At 38.9% G+C, this 14,634-nt stretch overlaps 1 protein-coding gene across 7 annotated transcripts in view; it reads right to left on the bottom strand.

Annotated features, from left to right (window-relative positions):
- SAMD12 (sterile alpha motif domain containing 12) overlaps nt 1-14,634 on the bottom strand; it is a 325,419-nt gene that overhangs the window by 261,328 nt on the left and 49,457 nt on the right. For 2 of the 7 annotated variants that reach the window (XR_014793242.1, XM_084864987.1), the window contains exon 3: nt 6,931-7,015. The exons of the other annotated variants lie outside the window; for them this stretch is intronic. Coding sequence is in view for 1 of the 2 variants with exons in the window: in XM_084864987.1 (XP_084721113.1) it covers nt 6,931-7,015 (85 nt within the window). In the remaining variant the exon portion in view is untranslated. The remainder of the gene's footprint in view (nt 1-6,930; nt 7,016-14,634) is intronic. 7 annotated transcript variants of the gene reach the window in all.

Genomic DNA, 14,634 nt, shown 5'->3' with positions numbered 1-14,634 from the left:
CCTCTCTCTTCATCTCTGTAAAAAATCAATAAAATATATTTTAAAAAAAATAAAAAATAAAAATGCCTCCTATTAATACTACATGAAAGTTCTCCTTGTCCCACACAACATGCTTTTTCATTTTTGCCAAAGGAACGCCATTCTTTGAAAAATGAATCTTTTTTATTAATAGGGTTGAGTATTTCTATACATTTATTATGATGTAAAATTTTCTTCTCTGAATTGTTTATCACTTTAGCCCATTTATCTACTTGTCTTACTGATTTGCTGTGGATATGAGTTTTACTAAGTCTGCTATAGATATTAACTCAAGGTCTACTATATTTGTCCCAAATATTTTCTCCCACTCTGCCAACTACGTTTAACTGTGTTCACAATGGCTTTGTATCTATAAACACTTAATTTTTGGATGCTTAAGAAAACCTTTCCCCTATATTGCCTCTGAAACCTTTGAAACGTTGTTTTTTCACACTAGCGCTTGAACCCATCTGGAACTTATACTTGTGTATGGTACAAAGAGCGGTATCTATTTCTGGTTTTTTTTTCTTTCTCCTGAAAAATCACGATTTCAATTTTGCTAATGACAAAAATAAAACTCAGAAATGTTAAGAAACTTGCTTGATATTTCAGAAGTAGTGGCAAGTGACTTACCTGAAATGTTACCTATTTGGCCCTTCCTACCAAACCAAGCCATCGCCCAAGAGCTATTCATGATACTTTCCACATTAAGAAAATGTTACTTAACACTCAGCACAAACAAGCCTAAAATTGTCGCTCACGTCTGCTGTGCTGCTTTAGCAGCGAGAGGTGCCTTGGCATTGCTGATCATGTTTAGAGACACCTGCCAAGATCTGCTTTGCATTTGCTCCGAGATGAAATCACGAAGTCCAGGAATAGAATCTCATTATTATTCAGCACCAACTAGCTATCATAAAAATGAAGATGCCGCATGAATACATGGAACAGATCGACAGCTGTCAGAGGGAAGGGGCATTGGGGGCTGGATGAAATAAGGTGATGGAATTAGCCAAAACACATACATTCATAGCACATGGACCCAGACCAGAATGCAATGACAGCCAGAGAAAGGAGGTTGGGGTAGGTGGAGGTGGGCAAAAGGGGAATAACTGGAGACAAAAAGAGACTGCTTGGGGCAATGAGTGCCCAATGCAGTGTGCAGATGATATTTTGTTGAGTTGTATACTAACAACTTGTATGGTTTTCTGAACCAATGTCACCCCAAAAATTCAACTGAAAAATGAGGATTGCTCACATTGACACTTTCTCAAAAGACCATCCTATGCTCTCTTGGCTGATGTGAACATAAGTGATAATACTAACCATGGAAGAAAAGTAGATTGTCATTCTATCCAAGACCAGAAAGCCAAACTATTCTGACTCCAGGTATAGCCACCAGTCCCAAGCGAGTCCTGAACTGCAGCAAGATACACAGAGAGTTGGCTTTTAATATTTTCTGTTTAATCTATCTAATGGAGCCCATTCCCAGTTGCTAATGGATTTCTTTGTGTCTGTAAATGCTCCCCACACTGCCCAACCCAAAGCCACGGGATCCTGGGGATTATGCTGCTGGCCACCATGCTGTCATGGTGATTGAGCAGGGGTGGACCCCTAAAGCACACTGGGCCAATCAGATAGATTCTCTCTCCACGAGCAGTTAGAGTTGGAAGTAAAGAATGAAGTCACCCTCATCAAATGACTGAAACCAGAGGACATCAACCCTGGAGCTACGGGGTGGCCATGTGCTGTCACAAAGACTGGGAAGCAGAGGTACTAACTTCAGGGAAGAGGAGAGGTATGAAATATTGCAAACAGAGAAGCAGATAGATTACTATCTGGGTTTCTAATGACTTTATGGTTGGGATCATTCATTCATAAACAAATATTTACTGAGCACCTAATATGTGCCAGACATCATTTTAGATAACTAGAGACTAGAAGATATATTGTTTTATAATAAATTCTTCTTTTTTGGTTAAGCTAAAGGCAGGGGTTTCTGTTTGTTTTTTAACCAGAGACCTATAACTTATACAGATGCATAAATACAGGAATCCTTTATCTGTGGGGTTTTTATATTCTCAGCTGTTTTAGATGCTGTTCCATTTATTAGGCATTCAACCCATCTCCCTGTATCAAAACTCATTTTATAGGCATCTTTAATCACCCTAAGGTGACTCCAAGTTCTTCTAGGGTAATGGTTCTCAACTATATGACACAGGCCCCCAGTGTTTTGTGGTCAATTATGAGGTATATCATTAATTTTTAAATTATAATGAAGTACTAAAGTTGGCTAGTGCTTTATGATTGTGCAGCCTTCCCAACCCCTCCAAAGAAGAAACAAGGTCATCTGTAATAATGTCATCCTCACTTGCATTCCCATATATTTTCTTGGTGGAAGAGAAATTGTCCACAGGCAAACCATGGGTATACAAAGATGTATGTTAGCTCTGTGAAAACCATCCAAGTAGATGGAAGGTTAAGAATTACAGAGACTGTGTCTTCCACAGAATTCTAAGCAAATCATAGGAGCCCAGTAAGCAGCAGGTGTGGCGAATGCACCTCTTGCATACTGCTCCTTAAGTCTGCGTCATTGAAATTGGCCATACAGTAAGTGTCCACATGGACTCTGGTCCTTAGCCCTTGGAAAAACGTATCTCCAGCAAAGGTAAGGTCAAATAATAAGGTCAAACAAAGGTACAAACAATGTGTTTAACATGTTACTTTTTGGTTTCATCCCTTTCTGTTGAGAAATGCCTCTCCCTCAGGCCATAGGTTCCTGGTAGGACAGTGTTTGGTCAAGGGGTGGGCATCTGGCTGCAGTGGGCCAATCAGAAGTTAAAATGACAGAACAAGGGTCCTCAAACCTCAACTAGCAGAATCCTGTAAGCCAGAGTTACAAGAAACTGTCTTTCCCAGAGAATGAAGTCAACTCAGAAAAACTGCCACTTAGTATTATAATATTTCATTAAAACTTTATGACCCAGGGAAATAGATAGCTATTAAGCCCATTTTACTGATAAAAAACTAGGACTTTACGTTCCTGTCCAAACTCATATAATCAGCAAAAAGAAGAGCAGAAATTTCAGTCTTGGTCTCTCTGGCTTGTCCTCCAAAAAGGTATGTAATGTTTTAGAGTAGTCCTCCCATTATCCAGTGGATGAAAGAAGCCTCAGATAGTATCAAACCCTATGAATACTATATATATTTCCCCCTTACAGTACATACATACTGTCAGCATCACCACTCTTGCAGTTAGGGGACATTATTAAGTAAAATAAGGGTTATTTGAACATAAGCCCTGTTAAGCCATGACAGCCCATCTGATAACCCAAAGGCTACTAAGTTGACTAATGGGCAGGAAGCATATACGGTGTGAAGAGACTGGACAAAGGCATGATTCATGTCCTGCATGAATGGTGGATGATGCAAGATTTCATCGTAGTACTCAGAATGGCATACAATTTATAACTTATGGATTGTTTATTCCTAGAATTTTCCATTTAATAATTTTTGGAACTATTAAATATTTCCGTAGATGACCACAGTTAACCATGGGAAGCAAAACCACAAATAAGAAGGACTACTATATCTAAATTTGTAGCCAATCTGAAAATATCTACTCATGAGATTTGGCAAGCCTTAGGGCATCAGTTGACTCATACTTCAGTGCTTTTAATCTTGGGGTTAAGGGAATTTCATCTGTAAAGAATCAGATAAGTATTTTCAGGTTTGTGGGCCACACAATCTCCATCGAAACTACTCAAACCTGTCATTGCAGTGTGCAAGCAATGATAGATAACATGTAAATGAACATATGTGGTTGTGTTCTGATAAAACTTTATTTACAAAATAGGTAGTAAGAAAAGGTAAGATTTTGCCTGTGGGTAATTTGCTGTTCAAGCTATTACTCACTCTGCAACCAGACCATAAATTCATTACAGACAAATACCATATGGTCAATTGTTCTATATTGTTTTATAATTTACCCATGACTAAACACGTGCAAACACACACTTATTTCAGCAACAAACTGCCAGACACAAAGTACACAAATGTACTAATTAAATTGATATGTTAACTGGTAATGATTTTGAGCATTTTGACTCTTGAAGATGAGTGCTTTCAAATATCTCATTGGCAATACATTCTAAAGCATTAAAATGAGCAGGCAATGCTAGAAGGAGAGCATATGCCCTTTGAAAAGGGGCAGTCAATTTTACTGCTTGCATGGATGAAAGAACTGTTAAACCATTGAGAAACAGACTACCCTGGCTACACGAAGAGTAAATGTTAGGTATTTCCTGGCAATAGGAAGATAAGAAGATGCTACCCCCAAAAGATAGCTTCTTTCTTGGAGAGGAGTACATATGATTAGATTATCTCATTTGCAGTGGGAAAACACTAATTTTCCAACAGCATTTGTTTTTAAAATTAAATCACTTCATGAGTGTTTAAGATGTAACTGAAAATCCCCATGAGATATTAACGTTTGCTACAAATATAAATTATTACTTAAAATATTGTACTAATAAAAGAACACAATCTTAGATCTACCTTTTTAAAGTCTGGTTTCTAAGGGAACATGTTCCCAAGGGCATTTGGAGGAGGAGGCAGAATTCTGATTTCAACTTCCAACATCACTAGCTGCGAATATAAGGGAGTTGTCCCCGGTCTTCCAGAATTAAGAAATCAGAGAACAAATAAAAGGCAAATTTTATGACAGTCACTTTCACTTAACTAGTTCCAAGTGAAAGTTAATTTCCGAGCCTATAAACATTTAGGTAATGATTTTGCCTGTAAATAGCATTTCAAATAATGCCTTTTATTTCTACTATGAGGAGTAGCTTGCCCTTGGACAAAGAAGTCCTGTGTGTAAGATATAAAACAGTACCATGGACTTCCCAAGGTTGTCCATATTTTCCCTTCTGCCTACACTCTTCTCCCTTGCATCCATGATTGTTCCTAGCCTACCGCTCAGTGACCAGGCATCTTTGCACAAGACGAGGGGAAAGGAAGCCAAAGAGAAACAGAGAGAAAAAAAAGGAATCAAAGAAGTAAAGGAGAAAAAGGAAATAAAAAAGGAAAAAAAGAAGGCAACCTAACATGAAGCTTGGTGACTATAGTTCCAAGATGAGTGAGTTTGGGAGATGGAACACACAGCGTGGTAATTACAGTTAACAACACTGTATTGTTGCCAAGAGAGTACATTTTAAGTGTTCTCACCACAAAAAAAGAAATGGTAATTATGTGCTGTGATTGAGGTGTTAGCTAACCCTAAGTGATAATTATTTTGAATATATAAATGTATTAAATCAACACGTTGTACAACTTAAACCTATACAATGTTATATGTCAATTATATCTCAATAGAGCTGGAGAAATACTGTATGGTACATACACTTGAAAGTTGCTAAGAGAATAGAGCGTCGGCCTGCGGACTGAAGGGTACCAGGTTTGATTCCAGTCAGGGGCATGTTCCTTGGTTGTGGGCACATCCCCAGTGGGGGGTGTGCAAGAGGCAGCTGATAAATGATTCTCTCTCATTGATGTTTCTAGCTCTTTATCCCTCTCTCTTCCACTCTGTAAAAAATAAAAAAGACTCATATATACATATATATATATATTTTCCCGTATTTTCCGGCATATAAGATGACCCCTAATTTTACAGTTAAAACATAGGTTTAGGCCTATATTCGCTGTATAAGACTACCCCCCACTTCCGAGGCAACACCAGTTCTTTTTTTAATAGACCGCGTCTCTGACTCTGGCCGATCTGAGCGGGCTTTTTACTAGAACACAGTGTAGCTTCGGGTATAGAACATGTATAATTTGCATGCATAAAAAGCCTGCTTGGATTGGCTGAGTTAGAGAGGCGGTCTATTAAAAAAAGAACTGGTGTTGCCTCGGAAGTAGGGGGTAGTCTTATACAGCGAATATAGGCCTAAACCTATGTTTTAACTGTAAAATTAGGGGGTCGTCTTATACGCAGGAAATACGGTGTGTGTGTGTGTGTGTGTGTGTGTGTGTGTGTGTGTGTGTGTGTATGAAACCAAGTGAAGAGGACTCCTGACTCTAAAGCCAGGTCCCTTTATGACACCATGTCCAATCTCAGCCAAAATACTGCTGTTCTTCACCCCCAGAGCTCCCCTGAGCAGCCTGGATGCAGGGCCAGAAATCAACCTCTACTGTATGTATTCCTCCTCATGGGATACTCAGAGAACATTCAGAACCAGGCTTGGCACTAATACACTATCATCCCTGCCTTCACACAGTCTACAGCACAGCAAGAGAGCTGAAAGCCACTGCTACCAAGTGTGATGAGACGAGAGGCACAGAGTGCTGTCAGAGGATGTGACAAGGGCTCGCCCACACCTTGGGTGGTCACGGAAAGCTCCTGAACTAAGGGACATTTCAGAGGAGACTTTAACAATGATGAGTACCATTTTGCTACTAAAGCAGAGGGGGGTGGTTTCTGTAAACCCCAACCCTGATACAGAAGAAGAGGCCTACACTCTCCAGCACTCAACCAGAATAACACGGTGGCACACAGTTCTTCCCGGAACCCACACCCACGTTGTCCATTTATCCCACCAGCTCCCAAGGTGTCCAGATGAGGCCATCAGGAGGGGAAGCAAACTTAAATCAGGAGGACTGTCAAGGGAACCGAAGACCCAATTTGCTTGCAAGGCTGATGACAATGGAGCGAGAAATTAGTCCTGCAAAATATTTCAAATTTAAATGTGTAATCGCTCCCATTTCTAAAGAATCTTTTTATTAAGGACAGCAAATATTGAAATGTTGAACTAATTGGCAAGCCCCTCTGCACCCCTACTCCATCCCTCCATTTAGGCAGCTCAACTGGTAACACATTGGGAATGGCTTTATTAGCCAAGGTGATGATGTCAGCCTCACCTCGGCAGATCTGCAACAGGGGGTGGGACAGAAGGAATGCATTACACAGACGCAGTGGGAACCCAGCCCGGCAAGCTCTTGGCGCCTGGAACAGAACAGAAGGCCACGTTGGTTTGCTTTACAGTAGGCTCCCAGCAAATGCAAAACCAAACTCAGGCATTTAATTAGGGATACAAAGTTTTCTCTCGCCCAAGATCATTGAATCTCACTTTTTTTTTTTTTTTTTTTTTTTTTTGCACAGGAATGTTTATAGGATATGCAGACTTTTGCTTGAGTCTCATTCAGGAATAAAGAAATAGAAACCCCCAAACCAGCTGATAGGTAAGCACAGAATTGGCAAAGATCCCAGAATCTAATCCATGAATGTGAAAAAATTAGCTCAATCTTTCCACTTGGAACTGGGGAGAGACCTGGAAATGATCATCTTCTATGTATAGGCAATTCCTGTGAAAAGGGATACTTTCAGCAGACTCTTCATACATACATACATACATACATACATATCAGAAACACCCAAGAGTCTACTAAAAGCCTTTGGATATCCTGTTCCCTGTACCTACTATGCCCATCCCCAATTTGTTGGCCAAGTCAAGAATGACTTCATTGAGGCTTCTCTTGGTATCCCCAAGACAGAGCCAGTCTCTCCTCTCTGTGTTATTCCAAACCTGGTCCTAGTATACAGTTCAGTTACTGCAGATATGACACTGGATTAGAATTCACCATTCATACTTCTGATGCCCCAGTAGACTGTAAACTGCCCAAGGCCCAAGTCCCATCCCAATTCACCCCAGGATCCTTGTACCAAGTGCAGTGCCCGCAGCATGTATTTGATACAGGTTGAGCAGAATGCTCAATGAACAACACTCTACACAGCTCTCTGCTAACAGAACTGAGGTCTTTGTGGTTCTCTGAAAAAGCGGCATGAGGGCACATCACATTAGATTCATGAATTAATAGTGCATACATCCTGAGCTTCCTTCATTTCCTAACATTTATCTAAATCAGTCTAAGACATGTGTTTTCTTAATATTTTTCTTTAAAATAAATCCCTTTGTTAGTTTTCATGTTGCCCTAAGCCACAATTGGGAAGTCATGATTTTGTGTGCTAATCATATTTTCCAAGTATAATTAGGATATTGAATTATTAAACTCAACCCTGTCCATATATGTATCACCTCCAAACCTCCTGCATATAGTCTGAAACTGGTACACATACCTCACTTTACAAATTCTGGCTTAATAAAACATGAAAGCTGAGAGGTCATTGGATATTGCCAAGCCTAAACTATTCTTAAATATATCTTTTTATAAACTTTTCTTTATTAATTTCAGAGAGGAAAAGAGAGGGAGAGAGAGAAACATCAATGATGAGAGAGAATCATTGAGCGGCTACCTCCCGCAGCCCCCCACGGGAGACCAAGTCCACAACCCAGGCATATGCTCTTGGCTGAAATCGAACCTAGGACCCTTCAGTCCACAGGCTGACACTCCATCCACTGAGCCAAACCAGCCAGGGCCCAAACTATTCGTAAATAGATAAGAATACTGAAGTTCAGGAGGGTTCTATTTCTTTCTAGACTGATGAAGTGAGTGGCATAGACTGAACAAACAACGAGAGTGCCAACTCCCATTTTAATGTTTTGTTTTGACAATGGCGACAAATAGGAGAAACAGATAAGTCCCAAACATCTGACAGATTATTGAAAATATTTTCAAGATTAAAAAACAAAAAACCCTTTTATGAAATAGACCAGCTAGAAAATAAAACATGCCTGGTACTGTAATGATATACAATGTTTTTCTCCTTCCTGGTTTAACTACAATGTGGTTACAGTACTTTGTAATAAAAAAAAAAAATGAATACACCACATGTGATGGTTAATTTTATGCATCAACATGACTAGGCCCAATAGTTTGGACAAATATATGCTACTGCGAATGTGTCTTTTTAACATCAGTTGATGTTATTGTAGATTACCCTTTGCCATGGTCAATTTCATGTCACCTGGGTGCCCAGATATTTAGTTGAACATTATTCTGGGTGTGCTTTTGTGAGGGTGGTTTCCATGGAGATTAATATATGAATCAGTAGACTGAGTCAAACACATTGCCCTCCCTAACTTGGGAGGGCTTCATTCAGTTAGTTGAAGTTCTGAACAGAACAAAAAAGCTGGCCCTCTCATGAGTATGAGGGAACCTTCCCATCTGACTGCTTTGGGCCAGGACGTCAGTCTTTCCCAGCTTTTGGATTCAAACTGAAACACCAACTCTGCCAGGGTGTTGAGCCTGCCGGATTTTGGACTGGAACGACACCATTGGCTCTCACGGGTTTCCCTGCTGGCTGGCTACATATTTTGGCACTTCCAGGCTCCATAATCTGGTAAACCAAATTTCTTATAATAAACCTGCATAAACTACTCCGTTTCTTTGGAGAACCCTAATACACCTTCCCTAGTATAGGTGGGCCTCATCCAATCAGTTGAAGGCCTAAAGAGCAAAGACTGAAATTTTTCTAAAGGAATTTTGTCTCAAAACTGCAATATATAAAAACCCTGCTGAAGTTTCCATCTGCCAATCACCTGCCCTGTGGATTTCAAATGCGCCAACCTCTGAGATATATCTATATCTATATCTCTATATCTATCTCTATCTCTATATCTATCATCTATATCTATGTCATTTATAGCTATATCATCTATATCTATATCTATATCTATATCATCCATATCTTTATCTCTTATTGGTTCTGTTTCTCTACACAACACTGAATAATAGACCATTATTTTTCCATGTTTGTGCATTTGCAGAAAGGGGGGGCTCAGACCTAAAGATGACCAATCAGGGATTGGCGGGGGTGGGGGGGGCAATGAATAATTCAACAACTATAAAAAAAAAAAGCTAACATTCATCTGTTGTTTGTTAACACAGAAAATGTGAGAATCAAACAAAATAAGCAATACACAGAGTAGCTCCACAAATTAATTATAAATAAGTTTCCATTATGACTTTCTCAGAGCACATACTGGAGAATCTTTTTCCTGATGTTGTTTATCTTTACACTTGATTTCCATTTTTTGTTTTGTTTAAATCACTAACAGGGGCGGGGGGTGGGGGGGATGAAGACACTGTTACTGAAGAGTCACAGTTTGTTTATGGTATCTTTTTCTTTTTTGAGTGGGTGCCAGGAAAACAATACAGGAAATCCATTTCCCTAAAACAACAGCATTCCTCTTCTTCATTCCCCTGGCCCCAGGGGTGCCAGCTGGGTTTCTTCTAGAGTCTCACTTTGTATTACTCACACACAACAATGAGCCTGTCTTCTTCCACACTATCACAAGGGCCTTGGATATAAAACTTCTGCTAATGAATCAAATAAGGGAATGAATTCTGTATCCCATGTTGACAGCCAAGTCAATATTCAAAATTATTAATGTCATAAAATTTAAATGAATTCTCTTGTACTCTGCTCATCGGCATGCTGTAACTTCCCCATTTCCACTAAATAACACACAGTGCCAATGGATAGCAGACCGGCTCCTGGCCCTGTTACGAATTTATCCATTGCATTTCCTGAACAGAGAAACAAAGCATAAGAAAGTGTCCTTTATCCTATAGGTGACCCAACCAACACAGTCCTGTTCTCGCTGCAACTTGAAATTGGTCATGGGTGTGATTGGATCCTGGTCAACTCACAATTTAGCAAAGTAATTTTTAATTTTTAGAAAGATCTTTTGGGCACAATTACCAATCGTTAGTGTTTGGCAAATTCCAGTGTGTTCTCCAGTCATGAAGGGATGTTCTTTCTACTACCTGGCTTAGAAAAAAAAAAAAAACCCAGAAGAAACCACATCCTGAATACTAAAATCCAAGTGTCAACCCTCTACCCAGGCATCATAGTACCCTCCCCATCCTCTCACTCCTCATGTTCAGTCCCCTATGTGTTTCTAGCAGCTGGTGATTTCCCTTATGTCCTAATGAGCTCTGCCCGGCATGTATCAAATTTTCTGCTATATTTCATTGAGCATTTCTTGAGACTTGTAAGGGGAGGGTTTTCAGCTTATCTGCCAGAGTGAGAGGTGGTGACATAGGAAATGCATTTGGAACAGTACCTGCCACCTGAAAACTGCTCTATGAGTGTTTGCTGTAATTAAAAATTATCTCCCCTCTCCTTCTTTGTGTAGAAGTAACACACATAGCAAGTCTAGTATGCTATCCCAACCGAATGATAACACAAACTATGTCTTTTACTATTAATACCTGTCAAGTAAACTGACTTTTTTTTATTATTATTCAATTTTGAATTGATTACGTGCTCTTTGTTGGGAGGAGTGACTCCAATCAACAAAGCATTTTTATGTTAAACCACAGGTTTAATAATAAAACCTCAAAGTGAAAAAACAAGCTAATACCATACCACAAACTGTGAATTACAGTAGCTGAGGTTCAGAAAGCAAATGCTTTCTTGAAATCATATACATTTAAGGCTAAATAAGGGCAAATATATGGTAACTCAAGCTGGGAAAGCTTAAGAACTCCTCATTCACTCAGGGCTCTTCAGGGAAGGGTCTTACCAATGGCATCTATACCTATATAATCTATATCTATATCATTTTGTTAAAATTTGTACAATGTGCAAAGATAAAGTACTGCGTTCATAGTCAGTTAAGATAATGGTCTCTTTCTACACCTTCCTCACGTTGGGTAGTGTTGTGGGGATCCAGCTAAGGAGAAATTGAGATGGAATCACACTTAGTTTGGGTTTAATAAGCTGTATTTATGTAGTCTATATGGTATCCTATGGTTAACTTATTTCTATTCATAATCATTACTAGGTGTTTCAATACATGCCTTCCAAGAATATTCCTACAACCCTCCCGCCTGCATGTAATGAAGCACGGAGCTAGTCTTTGGGAAATTCTCTCAATATTTAGAAACTGAAAAACTGAAAGCTGAGGATCTATTAGTTCTCAGAGACACCAAGTCAAAGGAGAACTATAGAACAGACTTGACAGTATGGCACAGACAATTACAAACACACCTTATCTGTTCCTGTTATAGGAACCAGAGGAAATAGAATTGGTTGTAATTCCTGTTTTTGGACTCAGAACTATAGCAAATACATACTTACTGATTAATACAGAATCAGTAAGTATGTATCAGAGGTCACGTGATGTGATTTCTAATATTGATAATACCAATAAATTTTAGCCAAACGTACAGAGGAACACTGAATTATCTTTCTATTATGGATCTAGAAAATGTCACAAAATCAATGTTTTAGGGAGAGGCAATCAATGAGCAAGAAGTTAAAACATGAATGGAAAAATATATTATAGAGGCATGTCAATCAGTTAATAAAAACTTATTTTTCTGGATTTGGTGATATTTGTCAGCTCTTTTAGATTTGCAAAGTTTCTGATTTATCATTCTAAAATAGTACTCATATTAATTTTTTATTGAAAATATTATAGCAAAAGTTCCAAAACTAAGTGTCAGACCCCACAAAATCTGCATGTACTCAGGGGAAAAAAACAAAAACAGAAGAAACTGGAGTAAAAGTGACTATAAAAACACTTTTATAGTCTAATAAAACAATAAATAGTAAGGTCTGAGGCCCAATATTAAAGAAAAAAATTTATAATGCATAGCAAATAAATAATTTTATTCATCTATTTGGCTAGAATACATCTATATTTAAAATTATACCTACATTGTTCCTACTTAAAATAGGAATTAAAACCACTTATAAATATCTCAAAGTTTAACTCAGTGGTTATAATCATTATCTTAAAACTGCCTTCTTCAATAAAAGAAGTCAAATGTTAAATTACAGCTCTCAACCTGGCTTGAAAAAAATATACAGTATCTAAAAGTTTATGGTTCGTGGAACTATCTGATTAATACATTTTATTCAGAAATCTATAAAATTTAAGAATAAATTCACATTCAGTCTAAAAATAGAGAAATTGATACTCAGTCACCGAGTATAAAAGAAAACGACTTGGAAAAGTGAATGGTAATCAAATAATGGAGGTGTGCCTACAGCAGTGGTTCTGAACCACTAGCAGGGTCGCCTAAGACCATTGGGAAACACAGGTATTTACCTTTGATTTATTAACAGTAGCAAAATTACAGTTACGAAGTAGCAATGAAAATGATTTTATGGTTGGGGGTCACCACAACATGAGGAACTGTATTAAAGTGTTGCGGCATTAGAAAGGTTGAAAATCACTGCTCTAAACCATATCCTCAAGTGAGAATTACAAAAGAAAGAATGAAAGAATCTATGCACAAAGAAAGCTTTTCCCCATAAACATCCTGGATTAAATATTGAATAAAGTATCAAGAAAGAAAAGCCAGGATGGAGTAACAAAAGCTGGAGTCTTGTCTGCGTCTCTGTAACTTTTCTTGTAAGTGTCTACAAGTTATTTCACATCTTTGTCCATTAGTTTTCTCACCAGTAAAATGAGAAAGTTGGAACAGATGATTCCTAATGCCCATTCCAATTGTAATGGCTCCTTTCCCTTATGTTCTCCTTGAGCTTTCATCATGGCACACAATGCTTCTGTTTCCTGAGAAATAGCTGCCAATCTCAGGGCTCCATAGGGTCTGGCTAGCAACTTCCATGACCGGGAGACATGCACAGATAAGCACTGCTGTAACTTCATTGCGCTCAAGCCCAGACGTTGCTGATAAATATTAGCCAAGGAGGCCCTAAAGGGAAAGGGATCATTCAAGGAGAAGCACTGGTGTCTCAGAAAGTTGGCGTGTACATGGTAAGATGTGTAGCCCAGAATTGCCTTCAGGAGAGCAAAACAGGTCAGCTTCTACCAAACAAAATAATTGCTTAAGTGGATTAAACCACACACACACATACAACATACACACAGAGAGACACACGCAGACACAAACACGCGCATGCACAATGACACACACAATGACGCCAGAAAAACAACATTCACTTCTAACTTTTAAGCCCAACAATTAGACCAGTTACCATGCTGAACTTGTGTAATACACTCTAGAAAAAAGCACGAGTCACATGAAAGGCAATCACAGCATGGAAGTGAGATGGAAATGACAGATAATTGCTGTCAATTACAGACAAACACAAAATGAGGCATGAGGGAGAGGCATACATAGGTAACAATCACAAAGACCTAGGAGAGAGCTTCTTCAAATCTTCAAATAATGATTTTCAGTTTGGCAGTTTAGTAATTCAGAGTAAAGAGAGCTCTGATAGTCTACACCTATTCAAAAGAGAGTCACAATCAATACTAACTTTAGAGCGACACTTTAGCAAAACCATTTTTTTGCCAGGGGTTGCACCTGGCCTGATGTTCAGCAAGATGCCTGCCTGTGGGCAGCATGGGTTTTGAGCAAGGATTATATCATTTCAAGATGATGCCTGGATTAGACTAGATTTTTACGAACAAACATCCCTCAAAGTCTTCAAAACAGAGAACCAAAATGAGCAAAAAATAGCTAAAGTTTATTTCTTACTTACACAAAGTCTGTGTTTAGCTCTTGGGCAGCTGTCCTCACCCTGGTGACTTGGGATCAAAGTCCCTTTGACTTTCTGCACTGCCACCTGAGCCTGTAGCCAACACAGTTCCCAGAAGGAGTTGGAAGTGGGCACCAGAGCTCCCAGCCCATCGGCACAGCATGGCACTTTCTGTCACAGGCCATTGTCTAGAAGAGTCA

This window comes from Pipistrellus hanaki (assembly GCF_964339955.1).
Source record: "Pipistrellus hanaki genome assembly, chromosome: 17".
Taxonomy (NCBI): domain Eukaryota; kingdom Metazoa; phylum Chordata; class Mammalia; order Chiroptera; family Vespertilionidae; genus Pipistrellus; species Pipistrellus hanaki.
This window is presented reverse-complemented; position numbering and strand designations above follow the sequence as displayed.